We start from the raw sequence: 18,563 nt of genomic DNA, 5'->3' as shown, positions 1-18,563 counted from the left end.
CGTTACAAACCGACAGGACTTGAAAAGAATTACAAATATGAAGTTTTGACAGAGAGTGACCTTGGTGTTACCATAGATTTGATAAATCCAGATGCATATACTCCAGTATCTGGTGCACAGCTCCATCCAACAGACGAGAAGCTTTTGGAAGATGACATACTTACTTATGATGGAATGACAGGCATTACATTTTTTTTCTCTCTTTTTAAATATTAAACAGGTTTTTACTTACTGGTTGATTAATATAAAATCTGTTCTGCAGGTATGTACGTTACAAACCGACAGGACTTGAAAAGAATTACAAATATGAAGTTTTGACAGAGAGTGACCTTGGTGTTACCATAGATTTGATAAATCCAGATGCATATACTCCAGTATCTGGTGCACAGCTCCATCCAACAGACGAGAAGCTTTTGGAAGATGACATACTTACTCCACAGGTAATGTGTTCATGTATAGTATAGTCAAAATTTGTCACAGGTCTTTTGTCTATGTTCTCTGCAGATAGTTCTTGACTTATGTTTTGTTTATCTTTAGAATCATCTTGTGCAAGTCAGAGAACTGTATATACTTCTTGTATTTACTCACTTATGTTCACATTACCTCTCATATTACAAAAGTTTAAGCGAAGATGCAATGCATTACTACTGTAATAGTACTAGTATTCTCCTTGCATTTAATACATTTTTGTCTATTTATTAATTTTTTTTCTTTTTTAATAAGATAGATCTTTCTGTACTTCCCTTTACTTCCTAATGAACACCGTAATCTTTGGAAGCTTGAATTTCAAGTCAGTGGCCCCTTTGGTTGGCTTGTTCCATATGAATAGGGTTCATATACTGAGTAATAATAATAATCATAATAATAATAATAATAATAATAATAATAATAATGGTCAAAGTTTTGTGTTGAAAATTATAATAATGGTTGTAGGTCCACAATAATATAGTATGTGAGAGTTGATGGTCTTTAATATATATTGAAAGGTTTTGAAAAGTTTGGGCTAGGTTCATCCTTAGTCAAGTCCAGACTTGACTGACGACGAACCTAGCATAAGGTTTGAAAACTTTTAATATTTATTAAAGACCATCAGCTCTCACATGCTATATTATAGTGGACCTCCAACCAATAATAATGATAATAACAATAATAATAATAATATTAATAATATATTTGAAAAATTTACAATGCATTTACTTACATTTTAATGAATATTAATTCTTTTGTATTACCTCTTTAAAGTTTCATTTGTCGAGACAATTTACATTTCTTCTTACATTAATACAGACCACCACATTTTTTGTTTTACATGAAAAAGGGAATAAAATTATCTGTTTCTGTAATTATTTCTGGCCAATGGCAATGTTTACGTTTGTCGATGATATTTGCGACATTTTTCACAATGTAAGAAAGAAAATGAACAAAGAAATTTACATCATTATGTAGTTAATTTCAGACGGTCAAATGTTATTAATGGTAGTATCAGAATGTTTATGGTCATTATCATAAGTGTTGTTTATACTATAATACTAACACTCACAAGCTTTTTAGTGAAAATTTGGATGCTTATAAAATTTGAACTTTTGTATGGATGAAGTAAATGGTTTTGGTACAAGAATATTAAAGGTATTGGTACCACAAAGTGTATAATTGTGTTCATGTGAATGTGCAGAACTTGGCAAGGAAGAATGTACTTTTAACTGTTAGTGTATTTTGTATTTTAATGACTAATATACTCTCTCTCTCTCTCTCTCTCAACTTTGTTTTTTTTAAGTTTCCCCATAGTTCCTCATTGGATGAGTGGGGTCCATGCTCATCTACCGATTTGGTAGGCTGAGTTCGCTCCCCGCTCTGCCAACACAGAATCAGAGGAAGTTATTTCTGGAGATTAGAAATTCATTTCTCAATATAATGTGGTTTGGATCCTACAACAAGCTTTAGGTCCTGTTGCTAAGTAAACTTTTGGTTCCTAGCCACATAAAAATATCTACAAATCCTTCAGGCCAGCTTTCCTGAGATCAGATTATTTCCACAAGTTTTAAAAAGCTGTAAAAATACTAATGCACTAATTCGGGGCTCAGGCCTCTGCTTATACAATGTACAGTGTTCCCCCCGTATTAGCGTTCTCCGGATTCACAGACTCACTGATTCACGGATTTGTCTCTGGACCATATCTAGCCATTATTTGCGGGGGATTCATCTATTCACGGGATTTGCCAGCGAAAATCATCACTGATTAGTGTATTTTGATGTTATTTTCATGACTAAATGCATTTTTAGGGTACAAAAATTTCAAATATTTTCAAATATTAATACTGATTAATACTGTATTAGTAAGTTTAATAAGATTAGATTATATCACATAGTAAAAATAATAATTCTCTCTCTCTCTCTCTCTCTCTCTCTCTCGTAAGTAGCCATCTTGCTTGGTGAGTCGTACCCGCGTGAAGTCAGATTAATCAACAGATATCACAAGTTTAACATACGACTAGAATTTGAGAAATATCTAGAAGTGTTCGTGAACTATCGGTGATAAGATTAGTGTGAAAATAGTAGGATAAAGCGTCTTCTAAGTTAGTTTATCAAGTGTAATACTATAAATCAGAACAAGATGGCAGTAAGTTCCAACTGCGGGAAGAGGTGGCGTAATTTGGCGTGTCTAGCAGATTCGCAATACGATGAGGTAGCAGGAAGGGAACTGGCATTTCTCATCTATGAAATCAGCAACAGTCCTAACCAAAAAGATACAAAAGCATTCATAGATATATTAGAAGGATATAATCCTTCAAACTGGAACAAATCTAATGAAAACATCTTGAAAATAATTGAAGAAGTTCCAAATAAAATCCAAGTGGTCAAGAGACTCATAAAGAAAATATACATAAACCAACATATTCCGACAAAGAAAATGAATAAGGTGAATCTTGTGAATATCCTAATTGATGCATTAGGAAAAAGAATGCCAAAAGCATGCAAACTGTGTAGGTTTGGTATAGCATAGTCAATCCACAAAACCTAATCAGAAAATGTGCTGCATGCAAACATTCCGACCCATCCACAGGTGTGCGAAGGGTTTAATACCAAGATTGTGAAGAAAAGATACAAGAATTTTGTTTTTATTGTTCAACATGTCTATCATGGATAGACAATGTATTAAATCAAGATTGAATGTACAAATAGTTGAGGATGAAGAAGAAGAGAGAGGAAGAAGAAGAAGAAAAAGAAGAAGAGGAAAACGGAACAAGAGAAGTAAACAAAAATGAAAGAGACATGAAAAAAATAAGGAAAAATAAGGAAACCAAAGAACCAATATAAAACAAGTATGGATGCAGAGATACTCATTGATACTACATATGAGGCAATAAAGCAGCATACCTACGAAGAAATAAACTACGATATGACAACAGAAAAGCAAATCCCGAAGAGGCTCTACCCAGATCTATACAATGACGGGAAAGAGGAAAAAATAGACAAGAAAGACAAAATCTGCAACCTTTTGAAAAGAGGGAATTGCAGATTTGGAGAAGATGTTACTACAACATCCTAAGATATAGTTCAAAAAACTATGAAATATATGGTAAATGTGCATACTTAGATGGATATGGGGATGATTGCAGAGATCTGCATCCAAAAATATGTAAAAACCTAAAAGAAGGAAAAGGATGTAAGTTCGACAAAAAATGCAAATATATGCACCCTGTAGCCATGAATCATAATCAAATAAATAACCAACCAAGTAATAAAATCCAAAATAAGAAAGAAACAAATAAAGAGAGAAATCAAGAATATCAGGTAAAAGAGAAAAGCAAACCACCAATGAGATATGCAGAGGTGTCAGCAAAAAATTTCAAGCATCAGCTCCAAAATTCTACTCAAGAGATAATAACTGTATTTATTATGCAAGAGGATATTGCAGAAACGGAGAAAATTGATTCAGATTCAGACACAAAATGAATAATTATGATGAAGGAAGATCAAATATTATGGAAAAGTTGGATTTTTTAATGTCCAGAATTTCTGGAAATGAAAAAAAGAACAACATACCAGAACAGGAAAGAGACATGGGAAAATCCTTATTACTACCAGTATTAAATGAAGGAGAAAACACGCAAACCATCATAGTGATGAATGCGCAGGGTTTAGTTACGAGTAACTCAAAAAGAAAAATAGAGTACTTAGAAGAACTAACCCAAAATGAAAAGAAAATAGATATAATGAATATAAGTGAAACCTGGTATTTCCAAGAGACTGGAATGATGATCAAATAAAAGGGTTCCAAACTTATAGATCAGATAGAAAAAATAGGAATCAAGGGGGAACCGCAATATATGGGAAAGACAAAAAACAAGGAAAAATATATGAGAAATATAGTAACTCAGAATGTGAACTAATAGCGGTAGAATTTGAATCTGAAAAATTGATGAACATAGTAATATATAGACCTCTAATACTAAAGAGTTTGACTTAATAATTGAAAAATTGGATGATATATGTAGAAATCACAAGGACTGGACTATTCTCCTATCTGGTGACTTCAACTTTCCTTTCGTAGAATGGAAAGAACGAATAGGAGATTGTGGTTGTACTTATACATATAAAAAAGAGAGTAATAGTAGTGCAGAAGATAAGAGGCAATTTGAAAAGCTATTAGATATGCTACTAGAATACAACATTCAACAAATAAATCACCTGCCAACAAGAAAGGAAAATACTTTTAGACCTAGTATTTGTGAACGAGATGAATGTTAAAGAAATAATAGTTTTATAATGCGAATATTTCAGACCATAATGTCATAGAATTAACAGTTCATTCCAAAGCAAGTGAAAATAGAGATAAGCAAGAAATGAAAAAGTGGGAAGGATATGGAAAATACAACTTCTACAGTAAAAATATAAAATGGTCAGAAATTAATGAAGAATTAAACAAAGATTGGGATAACATTTTCGTAAGTGATGACATAAAAGGGTAAATACGGAGATATTATATAAAATATTGGAGAAAATAGTGGAAAAATATATACCGAAGAAGAAAAGTAAACATCATTCATGCATACCAAGAGACAGAAGGATCTTGTTCCAGAAAATCAGAAAGTGGAAAAAAGGTCTTGCAAAAGAAAAAAATGCATGGAAAGTTATAGAACTAAAAAGTAAGATAGAAAATGCAGAACAAAAGATTATACAATCAAAAGAAAATGAAAAACGGGACTTGGAAGAAAAAACCCTATTAAATATCAAGCAAAACCCCAAGCTATTATACTCATATGCGAAGAAGATGAATAAAAGAAGAATAGAAATAGGCCCTCTGAGAATTGAAGGGAGATTAACGAATGAAAAAAAGGAATTTGCAACATACTGGCAGAACGATGATATAGAGAATTCACCCCTAGAATAGATAATGAAGATAATGATATAGAAGTAAGGGATGAAAATAGTGAATATTTAGCTGACATAGATATTAATGAAGCTGATATTGTGCAGGCTATTAATGAAATTAAAAATGGAGCTGCTGCAGGGCCTGATGGAATTCCTGCTATTTTGTTAAAGAAAGTAGTTCATTCTATCGCAAAGCCACTTGCAATATTATTAAGACAAAGTGTAGATACAGGCAAGATTTATGAGGAGCACAAATTAGCATATATTACCCCTACTTTCAAAAGTGGATCAAGACTAGAGGCAAGTAATTATAGGCCTGTGAGTCTAACATCACATATTATGAAGGTGTATGAAAGGGTAATGAAGAAAAATATTATGAAACATTTAATAAAAAATAATTTGTTTAATAAAGGACAACATGGTTTCGTACCCGGAAAAAAGTACAAACCCAACTGTTAGTCCACTGTGAGAACATATTCAAAAATATGAAAAGCGGAAATGAAACAGATGTGGTTTATTTAGACTTTGCAAAAGCTTTTGATAAAGTAGACCATAATATATTAGCGAAGAAAATTAGAAAACACATATCGTGGATAAAGTAGGAAGATGGTTAAAAGAATTTTTACACAACAGAAAACATAGTTATTGCAAACGACGAGAAATCGGATGAAGTCAAGGTAATATCCGGTGTGCCGCAAGGTACGGTGTTAGCTGCAATACTGTTTGTTATTATGATTGAAGACATAGACAATAATGTGAAGGATTCGGTAGTGAGTAGTTTCGCAGATGACACAAGAATAAGTAGAGAAATTACTTGTGATGAAGATAGGAACGCTCTACAAAGAGACCTTAACAAAGTATATGATTGGGCAGAGGTAAATAGGCTGGTATTTAACTCTGATAAATTTGAATCAATAAATTATGGAGACAGAGAAAGAAAGCTATATGCATATAAGGGACCTAATAATGAGACCATCACAAATAAGGAAGCAGTTAAAGACCTTGGTGTGATGATGAATAGGAACATGTTATGCAATGATCAAATAGCAACTCTGTTGGCAAAATGTAAAGCAAAAAATGGGAATGTTGTTACGGCACTTCAAAACAAGAAAAGCTGAACACATGATTATGCTTTATAAAACATATGTTCGTAGTCCACTTAATATTGCAATTAGATATGGTACCCACACTATCAAAAGGATATTGCACAAATAGAGTGTATACAAAGGTCCTTTACAGCTAGAATAGAAGAAGTTAAGGACCTAGACTACTGGGAAAGACTACAATTCTTAAAATTATATAGTCTAGAAAGGAGAAGAGAACGCTACATGATAATTCAGGCATGGAAACAGATAGAAGGAATAGCAGAAAATATCATGGAACTAAAAATATCAGAAAGAGCAAGCAGAGGTAGATTAATAGTGCCCAAAACTATACCAGGAAAAATAAGGAAAGCACACAGGACATTAATCCACTACGCACCAGCATCGATAATGCAGCGTCTATTCAATGCGTTGCCAGCTCATCTGAGGAATATATCAGGAGTGAGCGTAGATGTGTTTAAGAATAAGCTCGACAAATATCTAAACTGCATCCCAGACCATCCAAGATTGGAAGATGCAAAATATACCGGAGATGTACTAGCAACTCTCTGGTAGACTTATTGAGGTGCCTCACACTGAGGGACCTGGGGCAAACCCGAACAAGATGTAAGGTCTGTAAGGTAAGGTAAGGTCTCTCTCTCTCTCTCTCTCTCTCTCTCTCTCTCTCTCCTACAGAGATGTATGGTTTTTTTGTATGATAAATAATGATTTACTATTTTCAAATATCAATATTAATGTATACAGCAATAACATCAATTCATTAAAGAAAATACTTGAGTGAATTAGTAAGATTTTAGTTTATAAATTTGAAAAATTATGTAAGAATGAAGGAAATCCCAGTCTTTTCTCTCAAACTCCAGGTACTAAAACTGTCAGACATATCAACTAATGGGATGGAGGGGGAGGAGCTGTTGTGTTTTGCCACCACTCATTTACTGAGACTCAAGAATTTTTATAGTACATGTACTATTTGTTTTTAATACTTTAAATAATAATAATAATAATGATAATAATAATATTAACATAACTGTAATTACAAAATTCATACTATGTGATAGTATTTTAAAGAAATACTATAATCTATCCATTTCACACTTTTAATTAAGGATAACTCTCTCTCTCTCTCTCTCTCTTCTCTCTTCTTTCTCTCTCTCTCTCTCTCTCGCTCTCTCTCTCTCATCTCTCTCATCTCTCTCTTCTCTCTCTCTCTCTCATCTTGCCACCAGGATATGTATGTCATAGTGGTAACTCCCTCTTTCTGTTTCCTGGAAGCGATATAAGTATTTTCTGAGAGAACAGAGAGATAAACACACACACTCTCTCTCTCTTTACTGAGATTAAAGAATTTGTATGGTACTAGTATGTAAAATGTTTATTGATATTTTCTTTTGTTAATAATAATAATAATCTCTCTCTCTCTCTCTCTCTCTCTCTCTCTCTCTCTCTCTCTCTCTCTCTCTCCCTTTTGCCACACAGGATATGTATGTCATAGTGGTAACTCCCTCCCTCTGTTTCCTGGAAGCGATGTAAGTATTTTCTGAGAACAGAGAGATAAACACACACACACACACACACTCTCTCTCTCTCTCTTTACTTAGATTAAAGAATTTTTTATGGTATTAGAATGTAAGATGTTCATTGATATTTTCTGTTGTTAATAATAATAATAATAATAATAATAATAATAATAATAATAATAAAACAGTAATTACAAAATTCGTATGTGGTAGTATTTTAAAGAGATAAAAATGACCTTTCCATTTCACTTATGTAAGGATAACTCCTCTCTCTTACTGTGATGAGAGAATTTTTATGGTAGATGCATGTGTTTATTAATATTTTCAAATAATAATAATAATAATATAACTAATTTCAAATGAAAATTCTTCCCTTCGTCTTTTTCTGTATCAATTTCCCTACCTTCTCGTAACTCCAGTGACGCTTGGAACTGGGAAACTGTCAAATTTGTCAAGTAACAGTGCCATACAATGATCAACGAATTTTATGCAATTCTCTCTCTCTCTCTCTCTCTCTCTCTCTCTCTCTCTCTCTCTCTCTCTCTCTCTCTCTCTCTCTCTCTCGGCTGTAAGTGTTAGAAGTACGTATGTATGTACGTATATAAGGGTACTAATGTTTAGGATTACTTTGAAATTATATTGATACAGTCTCTAAGATTAATACATTAATATGATGATAATTTTAGGTAAATTTGATGTAGGATTTTACATTTGGTCTCTCTCTCTCTCTCTCTCTCTCTCAGCAAAAGAATTGATATACAGACAAACATAATTGTTCAGTCCTCTCTTTCTCCCTTCTCTGGAATAGATATATGTATTTATGGGAGGGGAAATAAGTGTTGCCTATAGAAGTTCCTTTCAATCTATTGATATCGTATGGAGTTATTCTCTCTCTCTCTCTCTCTCTCTCTCTCTCTCTCTCTCTCTCTCTCTCTCTCTGTTATTGGCTGTTTATATATTTCTAATGGTAAAATGTTTAAGATGACTTTGAAATGATATTAATAATACCAATTCAGTGGTATATTTGATGTAGGATGATACTTTTAAGTATACATTTGGTATTTGAACTTTTAAGATAGACAGATATGGGCATTTTTAGAGGGGAGTTCTAACTATTCGCAGGTTTGCGATATTTGCGGGGGTCCATGGTACACATCCCCTGCGAATATGGGGGGAACACTGTCTTCTGCTGTATTGCTTCATTCATGTGTAAGGCCATAGTGGTGTTAACTTTGTTTAGAGCTGATAAATATTTCCCTCAGTTCTCAAAGTAAATTCTGCATTTCAGGATGGAAAACGATCACGACACCACCATGTCAATGTGTCTTGGTTACGTCGAACTGAGTACATATCCACAGAGCCAACCAGGTTTCAGCCTCAGACTATGGAGAAAATTGAGGCTACTGTTGGTTTTGCTACTCGTCGTAAGAAGACTGTTAATGTAAGTTTCTTTGAAGTTTATGTTGCTTTTTTCCTTTTAACATTTTTATTTAAAGTGATTGTACCCAATAATTATTTTCTGTTGTCAACTTTTTTTACAATTTTCCTTTTTTATTATTTTCAAGATACCAATTTTCTAATGTCAACTTTTTTTACAATTTTCCTTTTTTACTATTTTTAAGATACCATCCTCAAAGATACTGACGTTGGATAGCTATCAAATATGTTATCATGTAAATTGCAAGCTGTTGATTTGCAAATATAGCAAAGGCATGTGAGAGAAGGATCAAAGCAGTAAGATATCTTTAGACTAACCATTACAGGAGAACTTGCTTTATTTTTGTAACTTTCATTTAAATGTCTTCTGAAGAATGGGGTAGTAGCATTAGAAAACTAAAATTTTTATTATTATATTAATATACTTCAGAAACCAAATCGTTAAGTATCCTCTTCTCTCTCGCATTTGTCAGAACATGAAATGGTATTTGTATTCTAGTCTTGCTAATATGTATAGTATTTAGATAATGAATTTAATAAATTATACATAAAGTTTATTTTGAGAAGACTCTAAAAGGGATTTTGACGAAGGAAAAATCTATTTCTGGGTGATTGGCTCGTGTCGCCCTATGAAAGGATCCTTAATATCATTCTTTCTAGGTAAAATTGATCTAAAATTACCAGAGAAAAACAAAATTAAGAAAATGTCAGTAAAACTGACTCGCTCACTCTTAAAAAGAAGTGTCGGTATGATAATAGGGGCGAGTGGGGAACACTACCACGAAGACAATCACCAATTATAACTTCCAATCAGAATCCCCCCAAGAGAGAGCTGATACCAACGGGCGATGCAGCCGATACTACTACCTAACTAGACGGACGCCACGGACAGCAGCGCCCCTAGCGGACATCCTTAATCTAAAAACATCTTGTCCTGCAAGGGGGGAAAACCATAAAAGGGGGGGTGTTTCATAGGGCGACACGAGCCAATCACCCAGAAATAGATTTTTTCCTTCGTCAAAATCCCTTTTCTGGGCTCAGCTCGTGTCGGCCTATGAAAGAGTACCAGAGAAACAGACAAGATGTGAAAAAAGGAACAAATGAAAAGCAGTGTAAAATGATGGATATAATATAAGTAAATCAATTACAGCATACAAATTAAGCACTTAAACTAACTTATATTAAACAGTAAAACAACAGAACGTTAGTAATCTTAAAGTACTTAAATGGTAATTATAGTAAATTACAGTGATGCATGTAATATAAACAAAAAGGGATTTACTTGAACATATTTACAAAATATACAAACACATTGTGTCCTACCCTAGCATAAAATAAGGGTAGTACACTGAAGTCATCATTAATACAAGTTTGGCAAAATAATACAAAACACATTGTGTCCTACCCTAGCATAAAAATAAGGGTTAGGTACACTGAAGTACACTATCAGTACAAGTGTGGATGTCCCTAGCAAAAAAATAAGGGACAATCACTATATGATTCAGCGGCTAAGGCTTATGGATATTCGAGTAGCCGCCCCCCCTGGCGATAGGGTGAGGCATGTTGGATGATGTAGGTAGAAAGGAGACCTGGATCTATACTACAACTACTATACAGTATCAGGGGAAACAATGTTTCCCGCTGCTACTGCTGAAAACTTTAAAGATTCCAAGGACTTTAGATAATGGCGTTTAAAGACTGTCGGGGATTTCCATCCAGTATACTTTTTTAAGATCCTGAAAGTTCATATGTTTGAAAATAATTAATTGAGGTGGCTACTCCCCTGATATTATGTGCTTTTGGAAATGACTCAGGATTGGCTTGTTTAATGAAGTAAAGGATTTGTTTGTCTAATACCTTTTACTGACAAAGTACCACCTTTTTTCTCTCATGAAGAGAGCACCTGAGGATCTTGAAGAAGTACGAGATAGAAAGGCTCTAAGAGTTGATACTGGGCAGAGAGAAGGATCCTGGGGAAGTGGGATAACCTTCCAAGGGCCCACCTTGCAAGAGGATCCTCATTTTTTGGCTAAAAAGCTACGATCCGGAGCAAGTAGAACTTCTCCTGATGGGAGGAAATTCCACATGACCCGCATCCCTGGATAGAGCCGACAGTTCTGAAATTCTAGCTCCTGAGGCTAGGCTTAATAAGAATAATGTTTTCCTCAGGAGCATTATGAATGTACAAGATGAGTTTGTCAGTATCTGAAGCTAGTTTGAGGACATCATTTAAGAACCATGAAACTGTAGTAGGCCTTTGGGAAGGTCTAAGTCTAGCACAGGCTCTAGAGATAGACGTGAAATAAGATTCAGTCAGATCTATCTGAAAACCTACTTGAAAGATTTTCTTCAAAGCCGATTTATGAGTGGTAATAGTGCTAGCTGCTAAACCTTTTTCAAACAAGGATCTGAAAAAGGATATAGCCAGATTAACTGTCATGGTTGTAGTGTTCGATTCTTTCAAGAAAGATTGCTAATTTTTTAACAGCTGAGTCATATTGTCTAATGGTTGACTCTCTCTTATCTGATTCTAGGAAGAGAATATTCTGTGGGTCAATATTAGCATCTTTATTAGCCGCAAACTTCATGAAGTCCATAAAGTTAGGGTCTGGAGAATTCCTGAGGAAGCGAACACAGTCCTCATTTGTACTGATTGTGATAGCTTGGGATTGGGGATCCGTTGAGGTCGGAGACCCAATTCCAGAAGAAGAGGATACCAGTTGCTCTTGGGCCAGTCCGGTGCAATCAGAGCTACTATCCCTTTGAAAGACCTTAGTTGCTAGGACTTTCAAGAGAAGATTCACTGGAGGAAAAACATAAATTCTCCTCCACTGGTTCCAGTCCAACGACAGGGCTTCCGTGGCATAAGCCAGAGGGTCCAGGTTGGGGGCCACATAGCAAGGGAGCTTGTGGTTCGTGCTTGTGAGGCGAAGAGATCCACTTGGAGACCTGGGACTCTCAGGCTTACCCCAACTGGAATGACCCCGCTCGTCTAAGAGACCATTCTGAGTTCCAGAGGAAGAACTAGACCGGGTACAGGGCGTCTGCTATCCCACATTTCTTACTCCTGCCCAGGTGAGTGGCAGACAGATGCCATTTGTGTTTGTTTGCTAAGGCAAAGATGGCTATCATGACATGATTGACATGCTTGGACTTGGACCCTCCTCTGTTGATGCAATGACTACCACTGCACTGTCCAAAACTAGCCTTAGATGAGACTTCTTCGGGGGAAGCAGTCTCTTCAAGGTAAGAAAAACTGCCATTGCTTCCAACACGTTTATGTGGAGCTGGCGAAATTGAACTGACCAAGTCCCCTGAACCTGTTTGAATTAAACTGAGAGTATCCCCCCCACCCGACAGGGAGGCGTCCGTGTGAATGGTTAACACTGGAAGGGGATATTGAAGGGGTACTTTCTTGGCTAAGTTCTTTACTTTTGACCAAGGACGGAGTTGATTGCGGAGGATCTGAGGATTACTGACAACTTGTCTCGATATTTGGTGTTTGCTCTTGATCGCCAAATTCGATTTAAATCTTTCAGCCTTGCCTTCAGGAGATATCTGTTACCGAAGCAAACTGAAGGGGACCCTAGGATTCTCTCCTGGTTTCTCCTTGACGTTTGTTTGCATTTGAGAAATTGCCTGACAGATTTTGCTATTTCCTTCCGTTTGGCCACTGGAATTGACAGATTGTGGGAAGACAAATCCATTGGATTCCTAGCCACTGAAAACGAGACTCTGGAGTAAGTCGGATTTCGTTTTGTTTATCTGGAACCCCAGATGTTCCAGAAAAGTAAACTACCTTTTTGGTGGCTTTGAGACATTCCTCGACTGTTGGTGCCCAGATCAACCAATCGTCGAGGTATGCTGCTACCATGATTCCCTGAGCTCTCAATTGTTGTACAACCACTTCTGCTATTTTTGTGAATACCCTGGGGGCTACATTCAGACCGAAGGGCATCACTTTTGAATGAGAATGTTTGATTTCCTAGCCTGAATCCTAGGAATGGGCGGAAGTGCCTGGCTATAGGGATATGATAGTATGCTCTGTAAGATCGATGGAGCATGGACGCTCCACGCGGAGTAAGGTCCTTACTTGCGAGAGGGTAAGCATCTTGAACTTGTCGCAACGAATGAAAGAGTTTAGCTTTGACAAGTCTAAGATTACCCTTCTTTTTGTTGAGCCTTTCTTTGGCACGCTGAATAAGCGACCTTGAAATTTTAGATGCTTGACTCTCGCAATAGCTCCTTTCTGAAGGAGTTCTTCCGCGTAATCTGTCAATTCCTCTGATGGAATCTGGTGGAATGATTTGATTGGAGGAGGCTCTTTGATCCAACTCCAACCCAATCCTTTGGACACTATGCTCTGTGCCCAATTGCTGACCCCACCTGTGGCGGAAGAGGAACAGTCTCCTCCTACCTGGGGAGCCTCATTGTTGATGGGCGGGGTTGACCACCACACCCTCCTCTGAACTGCCTGCTCCTTGTTGCCCTTCCTGCACCACGCTGACGAAAGTAACCTCTCGCCCTACCTCTTGGTTGTTTGTAACCTTGAGCCTCATATGAAGGGTTGAAGGCCGGCGAGATTGCGTAGGAGGTGGACGGCTGTGATTGAGGGGACAACAGGAGGATGGGCTGGTTCTGCTTCGAACTAGCAGGTTGTCCTTGTTGAGTAACTGGAACAGCCTGCACAAATTGCTGCTGTTGCTGGTGTTTCCGATACGCCTGGAACCTCTTACCAGCCTTCTTTTGCTTCTTACCAGCAGTGGGGACAGATTCTTGTTTCCTCTTCGAGGAAATACCCCACCTAGCTCTAAGGCTCTGGTTGAGCCTAGCAGCTTCGTGGTGCACTTTGTTGACAGCGGACTCTGGGAAGAGATCCGCTCCCCACATGCTAGAAGCCAAGAGTCTATTCGGCTCGTGCCTAATAGTACACTCCTGTAGAACATGCTTCCGGCAATTCCTCCTAGCCTGGAAGAAGTCGAAAGCGTCTGTTAGTACCGTCTGGAACTGAGATTTTGCTAAAATCTTGAACAGCGGTTCCGTAGCATAAGAGAGAGCAGCCATTTCCGTGATTATAAGGGAATTGAGGGACCTGCCAAACCTGGTTCGCGCATCAAACTCTGCTGGATTAGGGAATCCGGCAGCCTTGGTAGCTTCTCGCCGAACTGGTCCATGGCGCAGTCCGGTTTGAGCTTACCAAGCGTGAACGTAGCTGGCAAGTTCCTCACACGTTCCCCACGAAAGCCGGGAAGAGCGGAGAAGTAGACGCCGCCTCCCTCACTGTGGGATGGGCTCATCCTTGAGGACTGCCTGAAGGGACTTCTCCACTAATTTCGTGGCGAACGGAAGAGAAACCTCCTCTTCCGTCGCGAAAATAGTAAGTGGGACTCTTGTAGGCCTGGAGTTTAGTGTTCGTACACTCCCAGTCCTCAAGGCAGTGAACCCATTCCCGCTGAGCATGATCTCTACTATATAGGACAGACTCTCTAGAGATCTTGTCTTCCCTAGTCAGAGCCGTTACAGTCAGCCTAGCATAACCGATGAAAGGCTGGCGTCAGACCCGGAGGGTAAAACTCGAAGTCCTCAATCCTCCGAGTTCCACACTCCGGGATAGAGATCATCCCATCCTTGAAAGGAGCGTAGGCAGCTACTCTCCATGGGTTCTCCATGGAGAAAGCTGGCAGAGAGTCGTATGGTGGGAGGGGAGTTGGAGAATGCCAGTGCTTGGCACTGGGGAGACTGGAAGAGGAACCTGAGATAGCCCGGCTACTCGGTCCTCATTCTCCCTAACCCTGTTAGAGAGATCTTGTATCGACTGGCCTGATTGAGACAGAGTGCTCGACAACTGTGCGAACATCTGCTCGAATCTCGTCCCCAGGGCGGAGACTTGCGAGCCAACCAGCTCGCCCACCTGTTGCATCACCACTGCTGAGAAAGCATAGGGTGATCAAAGGTGCTAGGCCCTGCTCCTGCCTACCGGCGTAGCCGGGAGTGGAAGCGGTGGAGGCGGGAGAAGGCACTGGCTCGGCGGGAGCGCAGCCTTCTCCTTAGAAGCCTTGCTTCTAGAGCTCTTTGAGTGAGAAGAGCTCGGCTTTGCTTTCACCGCGTCGGCGTAGGAAGTCGAAGACTTCCTAGCCGAATAAGACCGAAGACGACTTCTTAGAAGGTTGTCTTGGCCAGAGTCTTCGGTTCTCTCTGTCCCTTCACCTTTGGGGGTACAGAGAGAGCGGGAGAGCGGGTAGGGATCTCAGATCCCACAAAGCCTTGGAAAGAAGCACTCGAAGAAGGGACAGGAGAAGATCCAGGAGCACCCAAGGAAAAAAGACCTTGGGCGCCCGACACACCTACCTCAACCAACAAATCCTCTACCCCTACCGCCATGGGCTCGATGTTAAGGTCCAGGGCAGCGACGTCGGGACCGACTCCTGGGAGGCTACGACCCCAAAGGATTGCTGGAGGTCTTGCTGGATGGAGGCTATCAGAGGGGCCGCGGACAAGGGGTCAACGTAACCAGTCGACTTGCCCGCGGGGAAGATCTGGACGGCCAGCTTCTTATCAAGAATGTATGGCTGGCCTTTGGCGGCGTTCTTCCCGAAGCCGCCCACCCACGCTTTCAGGGTAGCGAGGGCGACTTCCCTCACACCAGTAGCCTGAAAGAAAGGCGAGATTAGCTTCTAGTGGCGGAACGGGGTTAACAAACTTATGACTAAGATGTTGTTAGTAAATGATAAGGAAGCCTATAACGGACTTACCCCATCTCCCAGCTGACCGACTAGGTCGTAGCAGATGGCGCAGGCTTCTGGGTGCCAGACGATCATCTCATTGTATGACGTGGCACAGGGGGCCGTGAGACCTGCCACTCATCGTGTCCGCAGGGATCGTACAGCGTCGCGTTGCACGCTGGGACCTGACAGTTGGTAGCCTGTAAGTGGAAAGATACATGAGTACCAGGTAAACACTTACAGTCCTAAACAGATGCTCCGCTGGTGCCGGAGCGATAAAGTTAGATTAAACCAGAGCCCCGCCAAATTACGTGTGTAACCAGGTTGGTTGTGTGCCCTAGGTTATAGCTCCGCTGATGGCGGGGACACAAAAGGAAACCAACCAGGAGTGGTGGTAATTGGAAACCACGACGGAAAATGGCGGGGATGGTAGATATTCATAACAACATTACACAATTCATGAAAAATTAGGGTATATCCTTAAAATAAAAATAATACAAACCTCTCTCCGCCCGTCTACTAGAAGATGTGCGCGGGTAAGAAGCAAGCTCCCTTCCGGTAGCGGGGGAGAGATGTAAGGATATAGTAGGCAAGCAACCGACCACTAGTAGTGACCACCCCGCCCGCTAGCGGAGCCAGTAAGTTCTATAACCGCAAAGGTGGCCCCGGCCGCCTGACGACGGAAGGCTCCTTTCGTTATAGTGAGGGAGGTGGCTGAGCAACTGGGGAGGGGGGGAGGAAGGTCTCAGGCGTAACAAGGCGGGAGTGAGAGAGGGGGGAGGGATGGCCTACTCCTCCCCGCCTCACCGACTACCCGCATGGAGACCCGGTTACCGTCATGAGTGGTCGCCCTATATCCCCCCGCTGGGAGGAACCCCTGGCCACCTCAGAGAGGGAGAGAGAGAAGGCGACTGAGGTTGTCATGACAACCAAGGGGTCCCCCAGCAACCTCCCTATACCAGAAAGGGAGGGCAGGGGCAGGGTAAGGTGCGATGGAACACGTGACCGCAAGTGGCCTAGGACCGCGAGCAACCACAACCGGTGAGAGGGCCACGTGAACCAGGCTGTACCAATACAAGGAACAAGCACCTAGGCTAAGACTAACAACCCTAAATATAAAAAATATATACATCGAAAAGATGGAAAAGACACTTTTAGTAAAAAAGAGAAAGAAGCCCACCAGGAGGAGGCAGACTGTCCCAAGAAACAGAAGCCTACTCGGAGCCAGCGATAGCCGATGAAGAGCAAGAGCCGGGATGCTGGGCCGGAATAATGATAATAGCCCTAAATACCAAACTAACAAGAGATATGGTAGGAGGCTAAACTACTAAAAGCCTTTAAAACTCTATGTAAAAACAATGACGTAATATAGTAAGCCCATAAAGTATAAGAAGTCCCAGTATGGAGGACCGGGAATTCTTAACGAGGCAGCATGGCGCCGCCACGAGACACCGGGGAACCGTATATGACCTATTTAAGAGGAAAATACTGGTACCCGGAAGATAAAAAAGCGGTAAAACATTACTTATGAGTTACTTAACTTAGCCGTGGCAATAGCAGAGCGTTCCATGGTAGATTAATTGAAGATAAATCCCGTGCCTTAAAAAGAAGCAGCACAAGGAAAATGCGTCTTGACGCTAGCGCTAAAAATTAAGGATTTGTCCGCATAGGGGCGCTGCTGTCCGTGGCGTCCTCTAGTAGTAGTAGTAGCGGCTGCATCGCCCGTTGGTATCAGCTCTCTCTTGGGGGGATTCTGATTGGAAGTTCTAATTGGTGATTGTCTCGTGGTAGTGTTCCCCACTCGCCCCTATTATCATACCGACACTTCTTTTTAAGAGTGAGCGAGTCAGTTTTACTGACATTTTCTTAATTTTGTTTTTCTCTGGTAATTTTAGATCAATTTTACCTAGAAAGAATGATATTAAGGATCCTTTCATAGGCCGACACGAGCTGAGCCCAGAAATATGAATTATGAATGCTTTATATTTGTCATGTAAAGGCATGAAGAAGTTTGCCAAGATCCTCAGGTAAGTAAACCTTTGTTTGTTTATTACGAGTGATTCTTTCTTAGTTTCTTAATCTTGACTTTTGTCATGGACACAGTAAAATGATCATTGCATTATCATAAAACCTGTGTTACCGTGTTGTGTTGTGTGAAAATGTTATTTATAGATGATGTTGACTAACTGAATTATATTTTTGTACATGAACTTTCCTGTCAGACATATACTTAGCTTACGTCTCTGACGTCACGACAGAATTCAAAACTCGCGGCAAACGCGACAGGTAGGTCAGGTGATCTACCTTACCCGCTGCTGGGAAGCGGGTGTAAGAACCAACATACCTTTCTTGCCAGATTTTTTCTGTCGTCGGTGTCGACCACACCTGTTGTAGTACCGTCTTGAAGTTGC

General features: G+C 39.6%; 1 protein-coding gene across 1 annotated transcript in view; it reads left to right on the top strand.

The window, feature by feature from the left end:
* The window catches only part of LOC135207319 (RNA polymerase II-associated factor 1 homolog), a 178,818-nt gene that overhangs the window by 97,063 nt on the left and 63,192 nt on the right, over positions 1–18,563 (top strand). Inside the window, exons 3-4 of the mRNA XM_064239019.1 lie at positions 263–440; positions 9,282–9,434. Of these exons, the coding sequence (XP_064095089.1) occupies positions 263–440; positions 9,282–9,434 (331 nt within the window). The remainder of the gene's footprint in view (positions 1–262; positions 441–9,281; positions 9,435–18,563) is intronic.

The sequence above is a fragment of the Macrobrachium nipponense genome, chromosome 11 (genome assembly GCF_015104395.2).
Source record: "Macrobrachium nipponense isolate FS-2020 chromosome 11, ASM1510439v2, whole genome shotgun sequence".
Lineage (NCBI taxonomy): Eukaryota > Metazoa > Arthropoda > Malacostraca > Decapoda > Palaemonidae > Macrobrachium > Macrobrachium nipponense.
This window is presented reverse-complemented; position numbering and strand designations above follow the sequence as displayed.